Genomic DNA, 26,147 nt, shown 5'->3' on the forward strand with positions numbered 1-26,147 from the left:
TTTCTCTTCCAGTTAGCCTTTTTGTAGATAATGGATTCCTACCCTTGTCCTGGTTCCTCCCTGTTTCAATTGGGAAGGGATAATCTTTCCCATGCTCTCAGGCCATGCGTGTGTGTGTGTGTACACGTGTATGAGCAAGGCAGCGAGGATGAGAGGCTACCTTGGCTCTGTTCTCCTCAGCTGCTGGCCTTGAAACCTATCCTCTCTTCCCCCTCCTTTTCTCTGCCACTGTTGTGTTTGTTCTTTTACTAAGGTTGTCTGGCTAAGGATGCCTCTTTAATTTCCTCTGGGAGGAGACAAGGGGAGATGGATCCATGCTCCATGGACAGGAGAGGAGAGGATGGCTGGCAGGACAGGGGGCAGTGGGAGGGGTGGGGGGGGGGAGATGTTCAGTCCAAGGTGCTTGGACCTGTTGTTCCCCTGACTGGGGTATTTCTTAACAGAGCAGACAGAGGAACCGGAACACACACACCACCCTCTTACCTTTCCATCACCAATGAGCGATGAGGAGAAGACATACTCAAGCTGGAGGGCGATCCCCACAGCCTGGTGACTGGGCAGCTTGAGCTCCAGACTGCTACGTAGAGCCAGGCTCTGACTAGGACTGGAGCTGCTGGAAAGATAGCACACAGGGAAAAAGAGAGGGAGACATTAAAAGAAAGAGGGAGAGAGAAAGAAAGAGGGGCGGGAGAGAGAAAGAAAGGAGATAGATGTGACAAGGGCTGCGAGTGGACAAGTGATCCATGTGGCAGTCACCATACAGTACATGACAGCTTGTCTTGCTAACAGAAAAAAAAAAAAAAACGCTCTACACCAGGTGTTCAACCTGGGGTCCTCTAGGGGCTCCACAGAGGTACTGCAGGGGGTTCGCAAAAATATACAAAATAAAAACATGGAATTTGGATTTTATTAGAAAGCCACAAGATTTAGAACACTTACTCATTCAAGGGTTTTTCTTTATTTTTACTATTTTCTACAAGATTCAATCAAGACAAGATGGACAAAGAGTGAATCACAATAGACACTGATACATTTTCTTAGAATAGCTTCTTGTGTGTCTATTATACAGCTTTATCTGTGTTCTGTGGATGTTAGATGACTAAGACGGGTGTCACATCAAATCAAATTAAACACAAAGTGCAAGGCACTTCTCTGTCTGTAAGGTTAGGCTATGTGCAGGAGGCAGGAGCATTGGAAAGTTCAAATCATTTGAACTTGGCGCTTGGGCTGGGTGATATGGCCCAAAAATCATATTTGGATTTTTTCAAATTTATTTGCGATTCATGACATACAGTACCAGTCAAACGTTTGGACACACCTACTCATTCCAGAGTTTTACTTTATTTTTTACTATTTTCTACATTGTAGAATAACAGTGAAGACATCAAAACTATGAAATAACACATATGGAATTATGTAGTAACCAAATAAAGTGTTAAACAAATCAAAATATATTCAAAACGCCACTATTTGCCTTGTTGACAACTTTGCACACTCTTGGCATCCTCTCAACCAGCTTCATGAGGTAGTCACCTGGAATGCATTTCAATTAAATGGTGTGCCTTCTAAAAAGTTAATTTGTGGAATTTCTTTCCTTAATGAACACAAGATGGTATTTTACCAAATAGGGCTAAGTCCATATAATGGCAAGAACAACTCAAATAAGCAAAGAGAAATTACAGTCCATCATTACTTTAACACATGAAGGTCAGTCAACACGGAAAATGTCAAGAACTGAACGTTTCTTCAAGTGCAATCGCAAAAACCATCAAGCGCTATGATGAAACTGGCTCTCATGTGGACCGCCACAGGAAAGGGAGACGCAGAGGTTCCTCTGCTTCAGAGAATACGTTCATTAGAGTTACCAGCCTCAGAAATTGCAACCCAAATAAATTCTTCGCAGAGTTCAAGTTACAGACACATCTCAACATCAACTGTTCAGGAGAGACGGTGTGGATCAGACCTTCATGGTCGAATTGCTGCAAAGAAAGAAGAGACTTGCTTGGGCCAAGAAATACGACCAATGGACATTAGACCAGTGGAAATTTGTCCTTTGGTCTGGAGTCCACATTGGAGATTTTTGGTTCCAACCGCTGTGTCTTTGTGAGACGCGGTGCTGGTGAACAGATGATCTCTGCATGTGTATTTCCCACCGTAAAGCATGGAGGAGGAGGTGTTATAGTGTGGGGGTGCTTTGCTGGTGACACTGTCTGTGATTTATTTAAAATTCAAGGCACACTCAACCAGCATGGCTACCACAGCATTCTGCAGCAATACACCATCCTATCTGATTTGGGCTTATCATGTGTTTTTGAACAGGACAATGACCCAACACACCTCCAGGCTATGTAAGGGCTATTTGGACAAGAAGGAGCGTGATAGAGTGCTGCATCAGATGACCTGGCCTCCACAATCCTCCAACCTCAACCAAATTGAGATGGTTTCGGATGAGTAGACGGAAGGAAGAGCAGGCAACAAGAGCTCAGCATATGTGGGAACTCATTCAAGATGGTTGGAAAAACATTCCAGGTGAAGCTGGTTGAAAGAATGCCAAGAGTGTGCAAACCTGTCATCGAGGCAAAAGGGTGGCTATTTGAATAATCTGAAATATAAAATACATTTGTTGAACACTTTTTGGATGTCTTCACTATTATTCTACAATGTAGAAAATAGTATAATAAAGAAAACCACTTGAATGAGTAGGTGTTCAAACTTTTGACTGGTAGTGTACCTAAAGTATAATTATTTAGAATTATGTCAACCTTATTTCTCAACTCCTAATACTGAGCTAATTACGGTCACTGGAGTATCTGACATAGACTTTGAATAAGGAAAAGCCAGTACCAGTCGTGGCAAGTGCCGCTGGCAAGCTTTCTTGACTTGTAAATACTTTTTTTGCCAAAGCACATCTATAACCTTTGTGTAACCAGCTAGACAGCTGCTATTAGCTAAAATGTGCTTGGAATTACCATTCTAGCTAATAGGCTATGCTAGAGACTTCCTCTTCCAATTATAATGTGGGGAGGTCAAAATAATGAAAAAGTATCTACCAAAACTATTAATTTTTAAATTGTTCTTGCCATTATCATTCACCTGATGATAATACCAAAATGTGAAAATATATTTTTTTGCTAACATATAATGGGGGTCCCTGGATCAGCAGCAAAAAAAAAGTTGAAGACCCCTATTTTACACACTAAATACAAAATCAGTCTTACTCCGGTCCAGCACCTCAAACTACAGAAAGGTATCCAAATTGCCCAAGAATCCACTACACAACAGTATTGTAACTATTCTGAGAGTAGTGGCACAGAAATAGCTGCAACAGTCACTTGCCAATTGAAAAGTTTCTATTTGATGTAGTTTGTTAAAATCGATAAGTCTGCTTTCAACCACTGCTAGAATCATCATAAAAAAGAAAGTTAAATAACTAAAGTAATCATCGTTCAGACTGAAGGTCAAACAATGGCTCTACCAAAAGTAAACGATGGACTGTTCAACTGAGCGTTGTGCCTACTTCCTTGCAATTGTTCTAGCAACTGTATTAAAAAGGTACAGTGAAGTGGCGTCATTTCTTCTTAGAAAAGGAAAATCACTGCCGATGACAATGATGTTGAGCGGGTGCCCACTCCACGCGCCATGTGTTACTGGCCCCATGTGATCCTTGCATTCATATTATTTAGATTTTCATCATTCACAGTTTGCATACAGCCCTGACTGCCAGCATATTGACGAAGTGAGGAAATGTTGTGAAGGTCAGCCGAGTTGCGCTACTCTCCGCAGGCAGAACCCCCCCAGGAGACTGGAACAGGCGTTGCTTTGAACTGGGCCCACGAGCAGCCCTGTGTGTGTGTGTGTGTGTGAGCGTTGGCTTCTTTCTCTGCGAAACGACGACAAAAAAAAAAATCTCCAGAATAATTAAGGCCTACGCTGTGCTATTCATAACAGCGCTTTCAAATTCTGTGTGACCAGCAAGGGGGGGGGGGAACAAGAGAGTTCTACCTACCTCTTTATAAAAGGAAAACACAAACGGCGGTAGCGTCGGATAATGTAGTGTCATTATGATTATTATGGTTTATTATGTATGGGGTGCAGCCCAAATGGCACCCTATTCCCTGTAGAGTCCACTACTTTTCAACCGAGCCCTATGCGAATTAGTCAAGAATAGTGCACTATATAGGGAATAGGATGCCATTTGGGATATAGGCAAGGAGGTGATAGAAACAGGGAGGCCACTTTATTTGATGGGGGGTGGGCATACTTGACACGCCCACATAGTTGCTATAAATGTGGTGGCATCAGACAAACAGCTTTATTATAAGCGATATGAGATGAATTGATGTTTAGTTTCCTTTTGTTGAGTAAATTCACAAATACCTACTTTGAATAACACATGATCATCACATTAGAATGGAATTTGTTTTGTTCGATGTGCGTTCACTAATTCTAAACTAATAACTGAACCAACTCATGAAAGCTGATTTGAATATTGTGTCTTGCCATTTCTAATATGTTGGTATGTGGCCTTATACAAGCACACAGTCATACAAAGTAGTATGTGAGCATCTAAATCTTGATTGGTAATTTGTCTATTACCGTCTATCGATACAGTATATAGATCATTGGTCAAGAGATGAATCGTTGAATACAGTGTGTTGGTGCTGGACTGGAACAAAGCACTGCACAAGGGTTGGTGATCAGTGATCTAAACAGTGTGTGTGTTGTTTTTTTCCTCTCTCATCCAATGTCAATCCAGAGTGTGACTCCATCAACAGCACAACACTGTGGGTTCAGCACCACAAGGAGGCCACTATCACTATGTCAATGGCAGCAGGGTCATACTGATTAGTGCACACTGTAGCAAAACATTTTCCAACGAAAGACAAAAAATACTGTTTCTTATTAGAAAATGTCAATTAGTAGTCCCTCCCTGTTTCAGTCCGTATTCTTCCTTATAATGCCAAGTGAATAGGACCCAGGAAACCCATGTGCTTACAAATACGTGAACAGAAAGTGACAGAAACCCACGGTGTCGTAACAACCCTTGTTGTAGGGTTTGACGTGCTGAAGCCATCCGTCAGAAGCTGATTATGTGTGTTTTAGTGCTGATCAGAATGGAAAAGGGTACGGAACCTATTGCTGACCTTGCATGATCAAACCCAGTTGACGGGGTTAATGTACCAAACCCTGCACTCAAGGATGTAGCCTACCGCTACCAGCCCAGTGAGGCTCAACTCCACTCACCAGTCTCTGGTCAGTGTGCCCTGTCGGGACGTGCCCCCTTTGGTACGTCCCCTGCTCCAATCGGTGGCCTCGTTTGTCTCCAGCAACACCACCTGGGGGCGCTCCAAGAAGCCCCAGCCGTTGTGGACCCCCACGTGGAGCCTCCTTTCCTGGATGACCACCACCGGTGAGCTCTCCGGACCCGAGTGTTTCTGCAGGAGAGAAGAGATCCAATCAGGATGTATTGAGCCAAGGTAGCTCCTCATCCACACACATGTGAACAGACACACACCCACACACTTGGAGTGAGAAGATCTCTAATTGCATGTTGTATAGATAATGAATAAGATCTAGCATAGATGGGGATTTAAATGACACTTACATCTGTCAGGTTGTAGAGTTGAGGCCATTAAACTATAAAAGTTGGATACAACTAGGCTATAAAACAGTGCTCACAGACAGTACAAATGTATTTTTAGGTGTACAGAACCCTCTCTACAGCATTCCTCCTGGTACCACCCCAGGACACTGTCACCGTCCTCATGTGATGAAACATGACGAGGCGTCACCCTCACAGCCCGACTTCTCAGCCCGTCTCACAAAGTCTCACACTCCGAGGTCTCACTGATTGCTCTGCTCTGAAAGTACTTTGACTCTGTCTGCTCATTTCATCTGCTGCACAGCCTCTTAGTGGAGAAGGGGAAAGACGAGAGCCCCATACATGTTTAAAGGAGTGGACCCTTTGCATATAATAGGAGGAGAAAGCTGTGACAATGGAAATGGAAAACAAAAAAGAAGATGATTTAACTGTGCACAAAGGCAAACATTTTTTAATTGCTTTCTTGCGGCCCTGTTACAGCGTATACATTATCATAATAATAGCAATGATTCATACTAATGCTGTGATTACGCAAATTGTAACCAATTAATCAGCTAATAATTATTTCAAATCAAACATCTGGGGAACCATTGGTTCTTTTTTTGCATTTTGTTTTTCGCTCGCTCTAATAACGTGACAATCAATCACAGATAAACCGTCATTACAAGCTACCGTATGAAATGAAAAATGTAAATGCGAATGAAGAAGTCAATGTGTTTAACAAACAAGTCAATCAACGGGCGGATTGGTTGTCAGCTGTTTTGGGAGTTTGCGCTGCAGCGTGGCACTTGCAGCTGCTAAGTAACTCGGAGAGAGCAGTGAGCGAGATGATTGACTGTAAACTCTCTAACCCTGAGTTCTGGGCCTAACTTCTGTTCCTGCGTTACTGCCTGCCTCTCCAGCTTCTGCCTCCCTCTATCTTTCTCATTGCCTCTCTCTCTCTCTGCCTAAACTGTCTCCATATCCACCCACACACCTTCCCAATCCAATTAGCATATCAATTGAGCATCAGTATTATATACAGCTGCAGAGCGTGCAGCCCACGTATCCTCATCATTCTCTCAATCTTCCTCTCTCCACCTCTCCTACTCTCTCTATTCCTCTCTCTCTCTCCCCTGCTCTCTTCGCAGCAACAGTAAACATCTCTCGAGTCCATCTCTCTCAAGTGGCCGGGGAAGATACAGTAGTCGGGGCTTGTTTATACTCAATGGGGAAATTGTATTTAACATCTGAAACATTCCCATTTAGATCCGTCAATGCCTTTCGAGGGTCTGCGATAAGAGACCCGAGGCACAAACCCTGGAAAGTTGTGAGATACACTACATGACCAAAAGTATGTGGAAACCTGCTCGTCGAACATCTCATTCCAAAATCATGGGCATTAATAAGGAGTTGGTCCCCCTGTTGCTGCTATAACAGCCTCCACTCTTCTGGGAATTGTTTCCAATAGATGTTGGAACATAGCTGTGGGGACTTGCTTCAATTCAGCCACAAAAGCATTAGTGAGGTCTGGCTGAAAGCACAAACATTACTAGAATGTCATTGTATGCTGTAGCATTAAGATTTCACTTCACAGGAACTAATGGGCCAAGCCTGAACCATGAAAAACAACCCCAGACCATTATTCCTCATCCGCCAAACTTTACAGTTTGGGCAGGTAGCGTTCTCCTGGCATCCGCCAAACCCAGATTAGTCCGTCGGACTGCCAGATGGTGAAGCATGATTCATCACTCCAGAGAACGCGTTTCCACTGCAACCGAGGACAGACAATTTTCACTCACTACGCACTTCAGCACTCGGCAGTCCCATTCTGTGAGCTTGTGTGGCCTACCACTTCGTGGCTGAGCCGCTGTTGCTCCTAGACATTTCCACTTCACAATAACAGCACTTACAGTTGACCAGGGCAGTTCTAGGAGGGCAGAAATTTGCCGAACTGACTCGTTGGAAAGGTGACATCCTATGACGGTGCCACGTTGAAAGTCTCTGAGCTCTTCAGTAAGGCCATTCTACTGTCAATGTTAGTCTATGGATATGGAAGGGGTGTCCACAATACACTACATAGCCAAAAGTATGTGGGCACCCCTTCAATCTCCATAGACTAACATTGACAGAAGAATGGCCTTACTGAAGAGCTCCGTGACCGTGTAGGCCACACAAGATCACAGAACAGGACTGACGATTGTTGAAGGCCGTTATTCTCATAACCAAAAATATTGCATTTTCATCTATGTAAAGATACTGTTGGCTATGTAGTGTCTTTCCATAACCAAAAATATTGCATTTTCAGTTGTTTGAATCTGGTGTATAATCCTGAAAGTAAAAGACGCAAATATGAAACTTAGTAACAGACCTACCGCTTCTTCGACTTGCTTTCAATGAGAATAACAGCCTTCAGCAATTGGCGGTCCCGTTCTGTGAGCTTGTGTGGCTTATACGGTCACCACACTCTTCAGTAAGGCCATTCTACTACCAATGCTTGTCTATGGAGATTGCATGGCAGTGCCCTCAATTCTATACATCTGTCAGCAACAGGTGTGGCTGAAATTGACAAATCTACTAATTTGAAGGGGTGTCCACATACTTTGTAAATATACTGTATAATGAGGCTGATGTGGCAGGTAGCCTAGAGGTTAAGAGTGTTGGGCCAGTAACCACAAGGTCACTGGTTCGAATCCCCAAGCAGGCAAGGTGGAAAATCTGCCTATCTGCAAGGCAATTAACCCCCCAAAACAACTGCTCCCCTGGTGTGGACGTTGATTAAGGCAGACCCCGTACCTCTCTGATTCAGAGGGGTTGGGTTAAATGCGGAAGACACATTTTAGTTGAATGGATTCAGTTGTGCAACTGACTAGGTATCCCCTTTCCCTGAATATACACTGGCTCACTGTGCCAGCTCGGCCTATGGGACAGCCACAGTACGAGGCACAGAGGCAGTCGTTTTCTGGGCCATTGCCTGTTTGAAATAGAACGCCCATAAAATGTCACATACGATTCTTCTACACCTAAATCTTATGTCTTTAGGCATTAAAAATCTTGCAAAAAAAGAATGAGCCTATTTTGTTAAATGGAGTGGCTGCAGTTCCAGATTCTCTGGAAAACCGATTTGCCGTGGCTAAAGATAATGAGATTTCTGCGCATGTGCAGGATGTGTATTTTGTTGATATAGCTGGTGCCCACCTCCACTGCCTATGTAGCTGCTGCTCTGTGCTCCGCTGCTGCTTCCCCGTCCTTGAAAGGCGATGAACGCCTTTGTCTGGTGCAGCCTACAAACTTCATGTTGTACACAAAGTCCATGTTCTAACTATGGCATTCCATGCCTCAGTAGGCTATTAGGCATAAGTGCGATTTCATGTTCTTATTCTCAGGAGAGGAGTTAGGCTACATGCAGCTATTTACATGTTGTATACAAAACATGATTAATTTTTTTTCCACCCCCAATGCAAAACTCAAGTCGTGAATTACATGCAGCCATCTAGGCAGCATATCAAACACGAGCAAGACACAGACACGCTGTCTAATTAGCGATTGAAAATGTATTTTGTCTTTGCAAACATTGGCTATGCAGAAGGCAGACAGGCAGTCAAAGCAGTAGTGTTATTCATTAGCGTCTCTGGCTAGTGGCTACGATATGGCAGCAAATACAAAAATCTGTCAACATCATCAGACAAAATGCAGATTGTTTTTGCTCCAGTGCAATGTGTAGGGACTGCATCCTGCTTGTGCAACTGCAATACCCATTACAACAGATAGAGAAGGTTTTAGCCTTCATAATGGCCTTAAATGTTTAGCTGTGCAGAAAAATGAGGCAGACATAGGCTGGGTTCAAAAGCATCAACACTGTGATGCATCATGGGTAAAGTGTGGCTGACTGACTGATCAACAAATATTCGTTATTTTTGATGCAAGGTGATTTGTAGATCAGTCAGCCTCGACTCGCCTTTAAAGTCGGTTGCAATGCCGAACGTGTCCACAGGCTACATCATCATGGTTCAGAAGAGGGCAAATAAAGAGAGAAACGTGAAGAGAGGTGGAGTGTGAACAGCAGCGACGTAGAAAAAAGTGTGTGCCTAAAACAACCCGCGGAGAAAGAGGATTCCAGAGGGGGGGGTGAAAACTCTGCATTCACAGCCATGGCCTTTGTTAAAACAACAGGCTCCATCCTCTAAATATCCATAACCTTTTTCAGTCAAATACAATTACCAACAGTCCTCATCACAAACAGAGCATACAGTTTGAGTATGACAACCATGACAAGAAAATAATGCAGAGAGACAAACTAAACAGCCGTCATTCTAATTACAATTCTTATTCGATCTTTGCTGGAGGCAACTCAACACTGTGATGATTTAAAAAAATCATTGCCTCTAAGTTCCTTCTGACAACAGAGTGGCGGCTAGCAGTATAAGTGTTACAAGAACCCCACAAATGATTGCTTTCAGCTACATTTAGATTACAATTATAATTATGCTTTCTCTGGAATCTATCTGTTCGCTCACTCATTCAACATCTCCAGTGTGAGGAGATGACAGGAGATGGCACTGTTTTTATCTAGGACAGGACTGTAATGAAGTGATTGAAGGAGAGAGAGTGCTGTCTGAAGCTTCTAACAGGCAACATCTGTTAAAACCCATCCCCTTTCTTGTCGCCCCTTCCACACGCACCCTTCTCTCATATCTGTCTATCCACCTCTCGCACTCCATCTGACACGCTTTCTTTCTCCGATATCCCTTCCTCCCTCCAACTCTGTCTATCCTCTGGCTGCTGCCATCACAGATTTGTTTTCCGATCCTAAAATGTCAAAAGCTAAGAAGCTTACAGGGAACAATTAAATGGTCCCTAAGTTAAATTATACTCCATTTCCTCTGTCACAGAAGAGGGGAGTCGTCCGAGTGATGACCGCATAGTGTGGGGCACAGGCGAGCCAGAGCTCAGGACACCCCGCAGCTCCTCTCGCTCTCTCCCCACTAGACAGCTTTTATGTCTCATCTGTAAAAAAAAAAAAATGTTGATCATCATTATGATGTAACCCGTGACACTTTGCTTCATGAAAGTCTAATATCTTGAAAATATTACTGCTGACCCGGTCTCATCATGCTACCGTGCGTGCGTACAGCGTGGTAGACTAGTCGTAGACACGTGAGCACAGTGGATCAACCCGCAGTGACAGCGCAAACGTCTTAGTTATTTAAACTACCAGAATTACAGTTTGTTTATAAAAAGAGTCTCATCTGTGCATATTAGGAGGCAATTTATTGCCATGCTTTGTTAACAGTGTAAACAAAGTAGTTGGTTGCTAGAGAGTAGGGTTGCTGTTGTTGTTTTAGCTTCCAATTCGTGCAGTAGCCCAGTGTGGGAGTTGTTCAGAGAAACCAGAACATTCTGTTCAGTTCAGACGAGGAGAAAATGAACTCTTCTACATTCCAGCTTTTTCAATGGCTGAGTAAGAAAATTATGCCTTAATAGACATGGCCTTGGGGGCCACAAAAATAAATGCTTTTTCTCTGCAAAATACATAGGTTCTTAATTCTCCTTAGAAATCAGTGAGAGAAATAAACCCCCTCCTACAAGTCAAAGACAATTATATTAGAATAAGATATCTTATCTCTTCACAGGACAAAAAAGGAAAGAAAGTGCAAGCTATACATTAATGCTGAGTGCTGTAGTGGTGCACATAAAGGTAACACCTCAGACCCAACTTGGGATGAGGCTTGAGGCATATTACCACTTTCTTTCTCAGGGTTTCAATATTTACATTTCGATTACAATTAAAAACAAATCCAGGATTTGAACATACAACTCGAATATTACTAGCCCGTTTCAACCCGGCATTTAAAAATGAGACCAAGGCGTTATCTCTGTTACTTATCGCCAGTGCAGAATCTTGTTGATTCAATTTGTACAATGTACTGGCTTGGCAAAAATTGAAATATTTGGTAAGCAAAATGTACTTTTACAGAAAGAACTGTCAGTTGAATAACATGGAACTGACTAGAAAGTAAGGTCATTTAAACAAGGGAGAGAGCAGGCAGTGTGCAGTGTCTTGTGCTGTTCATTTTGAAGAAATTAAATGGGATCCTTAAGGAGAATAAATTGGTTTTTGAAGGTTATTTGTGTTCTGATGCTGCAGATGAAGTAAGTGTGCAAGTTATTTGATTGGTTGAGTCGGGGGTTTTAGTCAGTCAGACAGAATGAGACTATAAAGTAGGTCCAGCGTCTGGAGTACAGAGGATTTAATAACATGACATAATACCAGTCGTAACCATTCATACAGGCTTATGTCACCCCTAAATCATGTCTTTATGTTTTGGCACAGAGATTCATTTGATGTCAAGTGTAAAATTCAGCATATACAAACTGTGATTACTTACAAACTGTGATTAATATTCAAGTTCAGCAAGCTGCAATGTATAGTGTTATAACACTATGAAGGCATGTGACATAACAAGTTGGGCTGAAAGGGCTGAGTCAACCCTGAATAAAATCCATATTAGTGCAATCTCAATAAGGGGTTAAGTCTCAGAGCATTCATCTGAAACATGGGGGACCCTCTCTGAAACAACTAAATTAATCTGAATTGTAAAATCAGCTAAATAGGGACTCAAAGGCTAATTATTTTCAAAATGTTTTATTTTTATACTAATCTTAAAGATATGAGAACTCGGTCAGTGCCGACAAGACAAGCCCATTAGAGGAGTCGTTTGGTGTTTCTCTGTGCGTGCGTGTGCATATACAAACACATGCTAGCATGCTATGTGTCTGTGAGCATGCTATCCTGGGTGTTTGAGCTAGTGTGTGTGTGCGAGCATGTTAGCATGTTTGTGTTGCGCATGCTAGCTTGTGCGCACGTATGCTAGCATGTTTGTATGTGAGCGCAAAACATGCTACCATATGTGTGTGTGTGTACGTGTAGCAGTGGAGGGAGATGCCCAAGCTGTGGACGTTAGCTTCCTCACACCGAGGTGAGTCATCCTTCCCAGGAAACACAGTTGAACCATCATTAGCATGCTGTTGTCATCCTCCCACTCCTCTGCTCCTTAACACATTTTAACTGGCATATCGCTTCTGCTGATGAATCGCATTGCCCTCCTGGTGAAAACGCAGCCCACGATTCACTATCAGAAAATATTGAGTCGACCAATATGGCCAGCTTATAAAATTATCCCACTTTTTTGTTGCTGCCCTTTTCACCAGAGAATCCTGCTTTAGTTAGGGTGGTTGGTGTTTCAGGAGGTACCCTATCCCCCTGATTTAGTGCACTATTTTCTGACCAGAGCACATAGGGTTAAAGGTCACTTGAAATGGACAGCATTGAGTGTTCCCTGACGACTCCACTTGACTAGACACTAAAATCACTGGCAAGAGAACATATTAACATAAGGAAATCTTTTAGAAGGTGGTAATGCCTATTGATCACACTCCTGGCCAGGAGGGTTCGGTCAATGGCGCCCACTCACGCCGCTTCCCTGATGCTCATTTGTTTTGACTGCTAAAGTGAGACAACACACGCTTGAAGATGATTAAAAAGAGCCGGGTCCCAGACTGTCCCACATAGGTTCAGATGCCATTATAGATTTGAGTATTTTGCATTATAGTTGTTGATACAGAATGCTGAATCTGGACACCTCTACTGCTAACCTCAGCTCATTATTAGAAGGTTATTATAAGGTTCAGATGTTTCCTAGAACACTCAGGTCTTCCCTTTGCATGTCTTTTTTTTCTCCATTGCTCATGTTGTGTAAAACAAATACTCTTCGGTGCAATAAAGGTTTCAATCATCATCATCATAGATCCCAGAGGAAGGAAGAGCTATAATAATGAAATAATAAACAGTAGGTTCAGAGACTTTGTATGGGGTGGCAGGTAGCCTAGCCATTAGAGATGTGGGCCAGCAAAGGGAGGGATCGTCGGTTTAAATCCCAGTTCAGACCGAAAAAATTAGGTGCGGAGTGAGCTGGCAAACGAAGAGTTTTGCGGGTATTATTCACTGCCCTTGAGCAAGACACTTGCTACAATTGCTCTGGGTGTGCTGCACTGTGGCTGACCAATTACTTCAAACCGCTACGGTGTGTGTGTGTGTCTCAGGTGTTTGGGTTGTGAGCATGAAGATAAGTTTCTGTTCTCTGTAAGTTAATGGACAATAAGGTATTCTTCTTATTGAATATTTGGGGGGAGTAATATTTGAGTTATTCTTCTAGAGAGAGATAGCGAGGGGAGATAGGCTTTATAAACGTCCAATACAGGCAGGCCTACTGTATCCAATACAGGCAGGCCTACTGTATTCAATCACACTGCTCGTTCTATAATCTGCTTTGGAAGTTGTAATGATTAAGGATAGCAGGAGTCAGTTGGCATATGTAGAGGTGTACCGTACCCTAACCCATCCAAGCATTCTCCCAGGGCAAAAAAAGAAAACGTTTCTGAGTGACATTTTCCTTTTGGGCTTTTTCTTTGGCACACAAACAGCAGGGGCAGTCCTACTTTGAACGTGTTTCCTTTTATTCTGGAAATGAAAAACTTTATTGAGTTTTTGCTTTGCTTCTCGCAATTGATGAGATTTGCCTAGGGGCATGCAGTTTTGCCTGCGGCACGGTGTTTGTCCTCTTGCTTCTTTTTTCTCCTGCTCCCATTTCGGTCCTTTGATCGCTCGCCAAGACATTGGATACAAACATCATGGGTCCTGACTGAGACAATGGGCCTGGCCTGATTTATTGTTCCAGGTCTAGGAGCTCCGCTGGCTGTGAAAGCATCTAGGGGTAGATTAGACAAATACAGTTTAAGTGTCCCCAAGCCTGGGGCCTATGTGCAGGAGGACCAAATAAAGAGAGCACTTTGATCGACTCTCTGCCCTACCTTATCACAGAGGGTTGTAAGAGCCACCGAGTTCTATGGATTCTGGATGGCTCAAGCTGCCGAATGTATAGACAAAATAGCCCGTCGAGATAGCAGTTAGGCAAGTGTTGGCATTCTAATTGCACTACAACAAAGCCATGACATCTACAGTAGCTACAGAAGACCTAAAAAACAGATCCACAAGGCCTTTATACTGTATGCCAAGTGAAAATGATGTGCATTTTCAATGTTGTTTTGTTCTCAATACAATATATTTAAGAACTGTAAAGGGAGACATTTTGGAAAGAGAAAACAAATACTCTTCTCTTACTTCACATCCACCATTCTCCATTTGTGCTTTAGTCTGCCTTTCACTGAGCACTTGAGGCTGATGCAGCAGGTACGGTGTCAGCATCACCTCCCAGATAGCTGGATGATGACAATCTAGCACAAGGAGTTGCACTTCTCAAAAAGGTCACACACCCGTACGTACATACATACGCACACAGGTATGTACGTGCACAATCGCTAATTAAAGTCTGCCGTCACCCTCGATGCTGCATGCATTATCACCTTCCTCAATACGAGGTGCGGAGAGAGGCGTCAGCCACACTGAAGTTTCACAATAGAACACAAACTAAAGTCAATCTGACTGTTTTAACAAAATCCACATTACCCAGTTATGAAGACCCACAAAGGAACAAAAAGGTGTCAATGCTGAGGGAGGTAATTCGTTTTTAATAAAAGGGATTAATTTCATCACACCGGTCTTCCTAACTCACAAAAGGCAAAAGGAAGTATTTGTGTCCAACAGCCTTTCATTTGAGCCGTTCTGCATCTTCTACTCTACCGGAGATGTGTTTCTCATAGTTTCATTTCAAAGTGAGCTAGGCCCAGCATGTGTAGCTTGGTAGACACCAGATTATTTTTCAAGAAGACATGGTACTGTAGATAATCATGTTAAAAAAGGCTACCCCGGAGCCACCCAAATCCCAATTGTCCAATCAATCTGGATATATGCACGCTCACCTGTCCAATGACATCCTTGTTAACGTCCCTCATGCGACAATAATAGTTAGTTTGCTTCGTATGAGACACTAATGAGAAATCCATGTACCAGTGGGTCTTTTGTTATGGGTTGTTCTGTACAGTGTAGATTGGTGCATTGACTAGCGCAAAGCACTTATAACAAAAACCTGAGAGCAATGTCAGAACTGATCAATGTATGAGTATATGAATAGCAGAGCAAAATATAGGCCTGCTAGCTTTGATTTTTAATCTCCCTCACTGTATTCAAGTTCACAGGTTCAAAGTATACTGACGAAACACTTTCTTTATGAAGTGGAAAAGCTTCAGGTAAAATGTCGCTTTAATTGCTCCGTGTAATTGTCTCTAGTTAGAAGGTTACAGCCAGGTTGTGCTCACTAAAGATGAACATATCAATGCACTAGCTTTTGTAATCCATAAAGGACAGACATTCCACTAAACTGTTATTACAGTGTGCGCACCAATGACAATGTCTGCCTGTGTCAGAGTTGTGTGAAGGAGGATGACAGATTGAATGACCACCTATCAAACACATATCTTTAGAAGGTTTATGCCAATAATTGCCAATTTGCAAATAAATGCAAATAATACAGCACCAAAAGGCCAACGTTCTGAACAATCCAAAGTTGTTCAGAGGGTGTACTCCAAAGCCTGACACACACTAGCACAGCCTCTAATGGCCAAGATACTACAGTGAAGCCCTTGATAAAACATAACGGTGAGACGTGCCTTATCAAAACTGCACGTGGCTCAATACTGCTCCATCAGGTGGGTTCAACAGCGGGGGAAGAGGCCGTGCTGAACACTGGGACAGAGATAAAGGGGACTGACAGCATCATGATATCAATTTATCCATTTTCTGCCGCACGTCACTTAAGATAGAGCAGATATATAAATAAGACCGACACAACTGCACTGCGCACAGAATAGCGAGCGCATGGCCGCATCTGTCAAACATGGTTACGTCTCCTTAGACGAAGAGAATAGACAAGCCCTGATTTGCTTTTGGTAGCTATAAAAGGACTGTGTTTGTGACAAATTTTCAAGGGCAAAAATTGAAGGTAATTGGCAATCCATGTTTTGTATTGAGTGAGAAATGCCTCTTGCATGTGTGTAGATCTTTGTTTTGGTCGCACTGTGTGATGCGTTGTCATCTACTTCTACACGTGGCTGCAGACGCGTTACATAGAAATCTCAGAATCAAGAAGGAATACAGTACTGCCAAGAGCAGGTTAGTAGAATCAGTAGCTAGGATCTGAAAATATTCTGTTTGGAGGAATGGTCTAAGATCCCTCCCAAATCTCATAAAACAAAGTTGAAAAGGCCCAGTGTCATTATCCTCGTAAGGGGAGGGTGCTAGAGTATTGAAAACAAGGGGGCCAATAATTTTGACCCCCATCTTTTTAGCATTTCTTTTTATTACTTGTTAAATAAAATCTCTCTGAGCAAAATAAAATAACTTCACCATTTTTTGGAACATACAGAATAGCTCACTATTTGCATTATTTATTTTATACACAGTCTTTTTCCCTCATCTCTATCAATGTTGCCAACAATTATGGACACCACTGTACGTCAGAAAAACAAATAATTATTGTAAACAATCACAACAAACGGTGCCCCAATGTGAGTAGCATCATTTCCACTCGGATCATGTAACATGGTTCCTACCATGTTGTGGCAGTCCGTGCTGACATGCTGCAGCAGCTGGCTCTCAAACTTCTCCAGGGAGGGATGCAGAGAGATGGACAGCCTATCCAGGAAGCAGGTGAGGCTCTTCACCATGTGGGGCTTCAACAGGGAATCTCCTAGAGGCAAAGTACAGGTTACTGCCAAAATAAAGGAAACACCAACATAAAGTGTCTAAATAGGGCATTGGGCCTTGGCATAGATTCTACAAGCGTCTGGAACTCTATTGGAGGGATGCGACACCATTCTTCCATCATTTTGTGTTTTGTTAATGGTGGTGGAAAATGCTGTCTCAGGCACCACTGTAGGGCAGCCCAGCCCCTAAAGTGACTCTTTACACTATATGAAAAGGTTTTGTCTTCTCAGGAATTCAGCCTTCTCTGTGATGCTCTCCACATCCCTCATTCTGTCACACCTCTGTGAAGTTCCTGTTGTCTTTACATCCTGTAGGTCTGATATCTGATTGGAAGTTCACTTTTACAGTAATACTATTGGCCAACAACTCCCGAGTTGGAATCCAAACAGCTCTGATTTTATAAAAGGCACTCAGATTCATTGTCTCTTTATGGAGTCCGATAAACATTTTTAATAGACTTTGTCATATTAATACATAGTCTTATTATAGGTCACATGAGGTATATACTGTATATAATATAGCCTATATAATAAATATTACTTCAATACACACACACACACACCATTTAAAAAGGCAATGCAGCCCCTATTTCAACTGTTCTAGAGCAGCGATGCTCGTTTAGGTTTCACCTCCGAAAAATGATGCAGGCTACTTATACCTGTTCACAAATTGGGATTGGGAAGGAGTTAGATATCTTTGACCGAAGTCCCCACTTAGGGGATGCACTGTTGAGCGCAACATCCCGAGGGGTCAGGGCTGATTGCACAGAGATTGTGACAGCTGGTTGAATGGCGTCCCTTGACAAAGCAAGAACAAGGTGTATGTCAGGAGAAGGTGTAGAATTATCAAAAAGGAGAGTTATACTTGGAATATAGAGGAGGAATGGAGAGAAAAAGAAGCAGAGGAGATCTAAGAGAGAGAGGGAGAAATAGGGTGAGCTTGAGTCAGTGAAAAAAGGTGGGAAAAAGGGAGATGGTTTGTTAAAGAAGAACGGTAGAAAGGTGAGTGAGATGAAGACAGGAGGAGAAATGGAAGTGAATGAGGTCAAAGTATCGGAGGTCGGTGTGTTGAAGTTCCTGGAACTCGAGGCTTGCACCAAGGGTCAGGATAAAGATGAGTCTGACAGTAGGAGGCAGTTAAGAAAGTAGAGGAATATGGGTCAAGGGGGCGGGATCCTGAGAGGAGAGTAATAGATCTGTACCAGTACAGAGGGGTTAGATAATATTATTGTTTGTTGCCATTTTTGTTAACTCCACTGTTTCCAAAAGATAATCCTGCTAGCTAGGCTATGGCTGGTTCTGGATTTATCATAAGCATTTGGGGAAAACTTTGCCAGATGGAAAACAGTATATTTCACTTCGCCATCTATTGTGATTTCCAAAGTTTTGGCATTTTCCATAAATTGCGGCCTCAAATCCGACATAGAAATAATGAAGATTAAGCTCAGGTAATATGGATAATAGGGATGTAACAATTCACGGATACGCATCGGTCCCAGGTTCAAAAAGACATGAGTGCATCGGTCCATTGGAATCCAAACAGATCCAAATAAGCATGCGTTGGTCAGAAAGCCAATTCTATGAATCACGGTTTCACTAATGATGTTTTACTCATATTGTTCTATTCTGAAAATACCACTTATCTGTTGTGACTGAATTGATGCGTCCTCTACTTCTGTTCAGTAGCCTTTCCAACGTGTATGTAACCACCTATGACTGTTAGATAACAGTGCGCACACTGCGGGAGACAGCTGCTTGCGCCAACGAGGTAGGCCTGCTAAACACTTCCAACATTCTGATGCTTTTAAAATTGCTTTTGTAATGTCAAATCCTAGGCTTTATTAGTTGGGTGACAACAAATGGAATTTCTTGGTCATTGTTACCAAATGCGCTGTAGAAAATTGTGTTTTACGGTAGTTGTGTAGCATACCGGAGTGGACGCAACTCACATCCAACTGCTGATTGGGGTTTTCAAATCATTCCGATTTTATTTAGATTGCTCAGGTTCACCATAATAAATAGTTTTGCTTTAAACTGTCAGTGTTTTTGGTCATTTTTACATGAACTGTGTAATTTCATAAAGGACAGAAATATTTCTTGCGAGGAGTGCGTGGTCACATTCATTAGTCGGAGCAGGAGAAGCGTTCCGTGAAATTCCAAATGGTCTAAACCATAGACTTTTTACACTACATTACAAATCCAAAACTGCATTACATTGTCTAAATGTCATACTACTTTCTAAAGACAAAAATGGACATAGTACTAGCTAAAAACATTTATCTGCAAAAATGACAAGTTAAATCAGTGGGTGATGGTGATTTCGGATAAAAATTGCCCCCACCCATGATAGTGGGTGGTAGATGCTATGTCTGCCATTTTGGTTCAGCTCAGGTCCACACACCTGCACAAACATGGCCACTCAGTTTAGAGAAGTAATTTCAGACAGATCCAGCTTAGCCCATCCGCAGCATATATTCATTTAAAATGACAAATGTTTTCATGCAAAACATTTGCGAATCGAATCATATCACATCAATTCGTTCCGTTAAACTGAATTGCACCGAATTGTTTCAAACTAAAACATACCGTTCCTGTATCGGAACCCATATATCGAGATGCGTATTGAATCATTCATGAAAGGAGTGATGCACAACCCTAATGGATAACTATTAGAAGGTTTAGAGACATGTGTTGTTTTACATGTAATGGACACGGTGCAACCTTTGGTAGTTAGGCTGTGGCTGCAGTACAGCAATGTCAAATCCGCTCATGGTTCTCACAGGGGAAGTGAAATGATAGGCTGCAATGACTTTGCTCATGATGCACACAGCAAATGACATGTAACAACACCGAGAGCATCAGACACGAAACACCAATACAAATGGAACAACAGATAAACAAAATAGATAAACAAGTTCCTTGAATTTATTTGCTGGTGCCCTTTCATTATAGGATGGGCACTTGTGGTTTCAAGCGGCACCAATCAAAGTAGTGCAGCATCAAACCCACATATCTTGGGGTGATATTAGTTTGCACCCTTTATTTTAATTTGCTCCATGGCTCAGGCGGCCAATTCGACCCAGGGCTGTTTGTCTCAGCTCAGTTGCGGAGAGGAAGAACTCTGCAGCGGTTTCTGAATAATAAACAATGCCATGCCGGTGAGTGGTAACATTTAAATAAAATCCAGCCCCGAAACCAAACATTGTCTCATAAGGAAACACATGTCATTGACACAGATATCCATGAATACCCCACTTTGGATTTCCCACTTCAAACTTAAATACAGTGCTCAAAAAAATAAAGGGAACACTTAAACAACACAATGTAACTCCAAGTCAATCACACTTCTGTGAAATCAAGCTGTCCACTTAGGAAGCAACATTGATTGACAATAAATTTCACATGCTGTTGTGCAAATGGAAAAGACAACAGGTGGAAATTATAGGCATTTAGCAAGACACCCCCAAAAAAGGAGTGGTTCTGCAGGTGGTGACCACAGACCACTTATCAGTTCCTATGCTTCCTGGCTGATGTTCTGGTCACTTTTGAAAGCTGGCAGTGCTTTCACTCAAGTAGGAGTGATGAGACGGAGTCTAAAACCCACACAAGTGGCTCAGGTAGTGCAGCTCATCCAGGATGGCACATCAATGCGAGATGTGGCAAGAAGGTTTGCTGTGTCTGTCAGCGTAGTGTCCAGAGCATGGAGGCGCTACCAGGAGACAGGCCAGTACATCAGGAGACGTGGAGGAGGCCGTAGGAGGGCAACAACCCAGCAGCAGGACCGCTACCTCCGCCTTTGTGCAAGGAGGAGCAGGAGGAGCACTGCCAGAGCCCTGCAAAATGACCTCCAGCAGGCCACAAATGTGCATGTGTCTGCTCAAACGGTAGGAAACAGACTCCATGAGGGTGGTATGAGGGCCCGACGTCCACAGGTGGGGGTTGTGCTTACAGCCCAACACCGTGCAGGATGTTTGGCATTTGCCAGAGAACACAAAGATTGGCAAATTCGCCACTGGCGCCCTGTGCTCTTCACAGATGAAAGCAGGTTCACACTGAGCACATGTGACAGACGTGACAGTCTGGAGACGCCGTGGAGAACGTTCTGCTGCCTGCAACTTCCTCCAGCATGACCGGTTTGGCGGTGCGTCAGTCATGGTGTGGGGTGGCATTTCTTTGGGGGGCCGCACAGCCCTCCATGTGCTCGCCAGAGGTAGCCTGACTGCCATTAGGTACCGAGATGAGATCCTCAGTCCCCTTGTGAGACCATATGCTGGTGTGGTTAGCCCTGGGTTCCTCCTAATGCAAGACAATGCTAGTCCTCATGTGGCTGGAGTGTGTCAGCAGTTCCTGCAAGAGGAAGGCATTGATGCTATGGACTGGCCCGCCCGTTCCCCAGACCTGAATCCAATTGAGCACATCTGGGACATCATGTCTCGCTCCATCCACCAACGCCACGTTGCACCACAGACTGTCCAGGACAGTATTTAATAAGAATATTTCATTCATTTTTTTTTTTTTTTTACATTTTACCTTTATTGAACTAGGCAAGTCAGTTGAGAACAAATTCTTATTTTCAATGACGGCCTAGGAACAGTGGGTTAACTGCCTGTTCAGTGGCAGAACGACAGATTTGTACCTTGACAGCTCGGGGGTAACCCTACATCCTTCTTGACACAAGGCCATCCTCCAAGTCTTCGCCTCACTGTGCACTCACACCTGCCTGCTGCCATTCCTGAGCAAGCTCTGTACTGGTGGTGCCCCGATCCGCAGCTGAATCAATTTTAAGAGATGCTCCTGGTGCTTGCTGGACTTTCTTGGGCGCCCTGAAGTCTTCTTCACAACAATTGAACCGCTCTCCTTGAAGTTCTTGATGATCCGATAAATGGTTGATTTAGGTGCAATCTTATTGGCAGCAATATCCTTGCTTGTGAAGACCTTTTTGTGCAAAGCAATGATGACGGCACGTGTTTCCTTGCAGGTAACCATGGTTGGCAGAGGAAGAACAATGATTCCAAGCACCACCCTCCTTTTGAAGCTTCCAGTCTGTTATTCAAACTCAATCAGCATGACAGAGTTATCTCCGGCCTTGTCCTCGTTAACACTCACACCAATGTTAACGAGAGAATCACTGACATGATATCAGCTGGTCCTTTTGTGGCAGTGCTGAAATGCAGTGGTAATGTTTTTGGAGGATTCAGTTCATTTGCATGGCAAATAGGGACTTGCAATTAATTGCAATTCATCTGATCACTCTTCAAAACATTCTGGAGTATATGCAAATTGCCATCATACAAACTGAGGCAGCAGACTGTGAAAATTAATATTGGTGTCATTCTCAACTTTTGACCACGACTGTAGTGTGGACCCACAGCTTCATTCTTTAATGCGTTTCTAAAGAGTTTACTTTGCCACGGATAGCTGAATACACACCACAGCTACAGCTGAATCACTTGCCCATCGATTGAACTAAGCCAACAGTGTCGGTCCTGAACTATTTATGAGATTGGCCTGAGTATCAGTGCCTAAGATCTCACAACTCGGATTTTGTCTGGAATGTGGATCCATATTGGGTGTAAAACACTAGTTATTAAAAAAAAAAGTATGAGGGACAATGGATAAGCTGTGATTGCCAGTGAAGCTGCTTGCCGCCGTGTACTACAGCAATCACCTCTTTCAAACACCTCAGACACCAAATCTCGGGTGATTATACTCGTCAGCAGTACAAAGCGGCAGCGAATGTGAATGAACTAAATGCAGGTCCAACATCCAGACAGTGGCAGCTTACTGTAGGTCGGTATGCTTATAGACCCAGAGCAGGAAATAGAGGATTAAGCTACCGAAAACCTTCCACGGACTCATCTTATAATAAACCCCACACTGTCAAACGGCATTACTGCACATCCTTGTATAAACTTGGTTTTACGCAACATTTCAACTTTGGAGGATGATTTAAAAAAAGTATGTTTTGAGAGAGAGCCTCCTTGAGAAATCCTGTGAAGACAACTACCTACGTCACAAAATATGAAATTGGAACGCTGTCGCGAAATCCTCCCGCTGTCGAACATAGTGGCCCGAATGGAGAATGCATTTCAAATCATTCCATTTTGAGTGTGACTTTCGATTAAAGCCCAAATGAGAGCAGCTGATTGTCTATTAAAGGTTTACATTCCCAGCGCCTCTGATTAGTTTTTTCAATTTGGAGACGGTGCTAAGTGGTTGAAGGATTACCTCCAGATTGCACTATGGGATTCTTTCAAATGGCTTGACTGAGGTGTTTTTCAGTCAAATATTTATATAAATTCAGCAGACGATTACATTACAAAAGCCTTTAAAATGAGTTTGAACGAAGGTAAGCAAATGCATTACTGGATTAACAAAGGAACTGGCGGTAGTTTTATTTTTGTTAATCAGTTTTTATTTTTGTTTTCCGGTTTGATGTTTTGTTAGTTGGTGTGCGGAAATCCTCAAAATATATTGGCCCGCCAAGTTACAACATCACATATATTGAGACGTGACATAGCCTGACAATGGGCCGCCTACTGCAAATAAGAACAATGTTAACTGTATGAGGGAAGCACTTGCCTGCGGTTTCCACTGTAGTCTTACCTGTAGGGGAGGGCGTAACCCCAGGGATGTTCTCATCTCCAGACACCAGCATGTTCTGGGGGAAGAGGTGCATGGCAGGGGCTAGAGCAGGGTGAGGCTTCAAGCTGCACACCAAATGAGCACCATCGATGGGCCTCAACAGCTTGTTCTCTACACAGACGGAAAAAACACAACATAACACACAGCACATTGTTTTAATCAATATTCCTTTTATCGCAAGAACTTTCATATTACTGGCAATGTCACCAGAGGACTTAATGTTTTTTTGTTTTTTTTTACCTTTATTTAACCAGGCAAGTCAGTTAAGAACAAATTTTTATTTTCAATGATGGCCTGGGAACAGTGGGTTAACTGCCTGTTCAGGGGCAGAACAACAGATTTGTACCTTGTCAGCTCGGGGGTTTGAACTCGCAACCTTCCGGTTGCTAGTCCAACGCTCTAACCACTAGGCTACCCTGCCGCCCACACCACTCTGTTGTTCCGCCACTCTGTAAATGAATATATGATTCCAATCAGCTTTATAGGGGACATGGAGTAATGCCTGTCACGCGCTCCTCACAAACAACTGTCACTTGTCCTGCCGGTGTTAAATAGGCTGCTGTTCCATTTCTAAATATTCTATTTGGCTGCCGAGACCCAGGTCCATGCTCCATTACGTTGGGGGGCTGTTTGCAGGCAAACCTGGGCATGTGATTTGCGAAATGACAGCGTGGAAAAGCATTCCCTCGTCCCCGGAGAGGATATGAAAGAGGAGCGCGGGCGGCTGCTTAGGAAATGGCTCTGTGATGTGAGGGATGGGATGACACGTCGATCCTTCAAACAGTCATCCAATGAAAAACCCGGCCCCATGATGCTTTTCATCAACACACAGTCGACGGTGTTGAGCAACAACCTGAGAAAGGCTGCACAGTGAATTTCATGGGTTCTGTGTGTTCAGCAGTACATCCCAAGATCTCTGCCTTGGAATGCGTGGTGATCGCTCACTCTGACAGCTCTGATAATTACATCTTCAAAGGAGACAGTGATGATCATTAATCGAAGCTCTATTCACTCCCAGTGACCGCCTCTTTATCAGGTTGACAGTGATGATGTATTTTGGAAGCGCCTCCCAATAGGACATTTGGAAAGGTTGATAGGGTTAACTGATGATGGGTTGGTTTATATTCACGTCAATAATCAATGTAAACATGGGGGGGGGGGGGGGGCAGGTGGGAGTGACAGTGTGTTACACCTCCATGGCATCATACATCTCCCCTGAGTGGTACACTACATCACCAAAAGTATGTGGACACCCCTTCAAATTAGTGGAGTCGGCTATTTCAGTACACACCCATGGCTGACAGGTGTATAAAATCATGCACACAGCCATGTAATCTCCATAGACAAACATTGGAAGAAGAATGGCCTTACTGAAGAGCTCAATCAACATGGCACTGTCATAGGATGCCACCTTTTCAACAAGTCAGTTCGGCAAATTTCTACCTTGCTAGACATGTCCCATTCAACTGTAAGTGCTGTTATTGTGAAGTGGAAAATGTCTAGGAGCAACAGCGGCTCAGCAACAAAGTGGTAGGCCACACAAGCTCACGGAACGGGACCGCCGAGTGCTTAAGCGCGTAAAAATCGTCCATCCTTGGATGCAAGACTCACTACCGAGTTCCAAACTGCCTCTGGAAGCAACGTTGGCACAATAACTATTCGTCAGGAGCTTCATGAAATGGGTTTCCATGGCCGATCAGCCGCACACAAACCTAAGATCACCATGCCCAGTGCCAAGTGTCAGCTAGAGTGGTGTAAAGCTTGCCGACTCTGGAGCAGTGGAAACGCGTTCTCTGGAGTGATGAATCATGCTTCACCATCTGTCAGTCCGACAAACAAATCTGGGTTTGGTGGATGCCAGGAGAACACTACCTGCCCCAATGCATAGTGGCAACTGTAAAGTTTGGTGGAGGGGGAATAATGGCCCGGGGATGTTTTTCATGGTTCGGGCTAGGCCCCTTAGTTCCAGTGAAGGGAAATCTTAATGCTAAAGCATACAATGAAATTCTAGACAATTCTGTGCTTCTAATTTTGTGGCAAAAGTTTAGGGAAGGCCCTTTCCTGTTCCACCATGACAATGCTCCCGTGCACAAAGCGAGGTCCATACTGAAATGGTTTGTCGAGATTGGTGTGGAAGAACTTGACTGGCCTGCACAGAGCCCTGACCTCAAGCCCATTGAACACCTTTGGGATGAATTGG

General features: G+C 43.3%; 1 protein-coding gene across 1 annotated transcript in view; it reads right to left on the bottom strand.

Moving 5' to 3' along the window:
- The window catches only part of LOC135528175 (nephrocystin-4-like), a 203,596-nt gene that overhangs the window by 126,946 nt on the left and 50,503 nt on the right, over nucleotides 1-26,147 (bottom strand). Inside the window, exons 5-8 of the mRNA XM_064957075.1 lie at nucleotides 23,909-24,058; nucleotides 17,150-17,286; nucleotides 5,245-5,435; nucleotides 484-613 (exon numbers count right to left, since the gene is read on the bottom strand). Of these exons, the coding sequence (XP_064813147.1) occupies nucleotides 484-613; nucleotides 5,245-5,435; nucleotides 17,150-17,286; nucleotides 23,909-24,058 (608 nt within the window). The remainder of the gene's footprint in view (nucleotides 1-483; nucleotides 614-5,244; nucleotides 5,436-17,149; nucleotides 17,287-23,908; nucleotides 24,059-26,147) is intronic.

This window comes from Oncorhynchus masou, chromosome 33, assembly GCF_036934945.1.
Source record: "Oncorhynchus masou masou isolate Uvic2021 chromosome 33, UVic_Omas_1.1, whole genome shotgun sequence".
Classification (NCBI taxonomy): domain Eukaryota; kingdom Metazoa; phylum Chordata; class Actinopteri; order Salmoniformes; family Salmonidae; genus Oncorhynchus; species Oncorhynchus masou.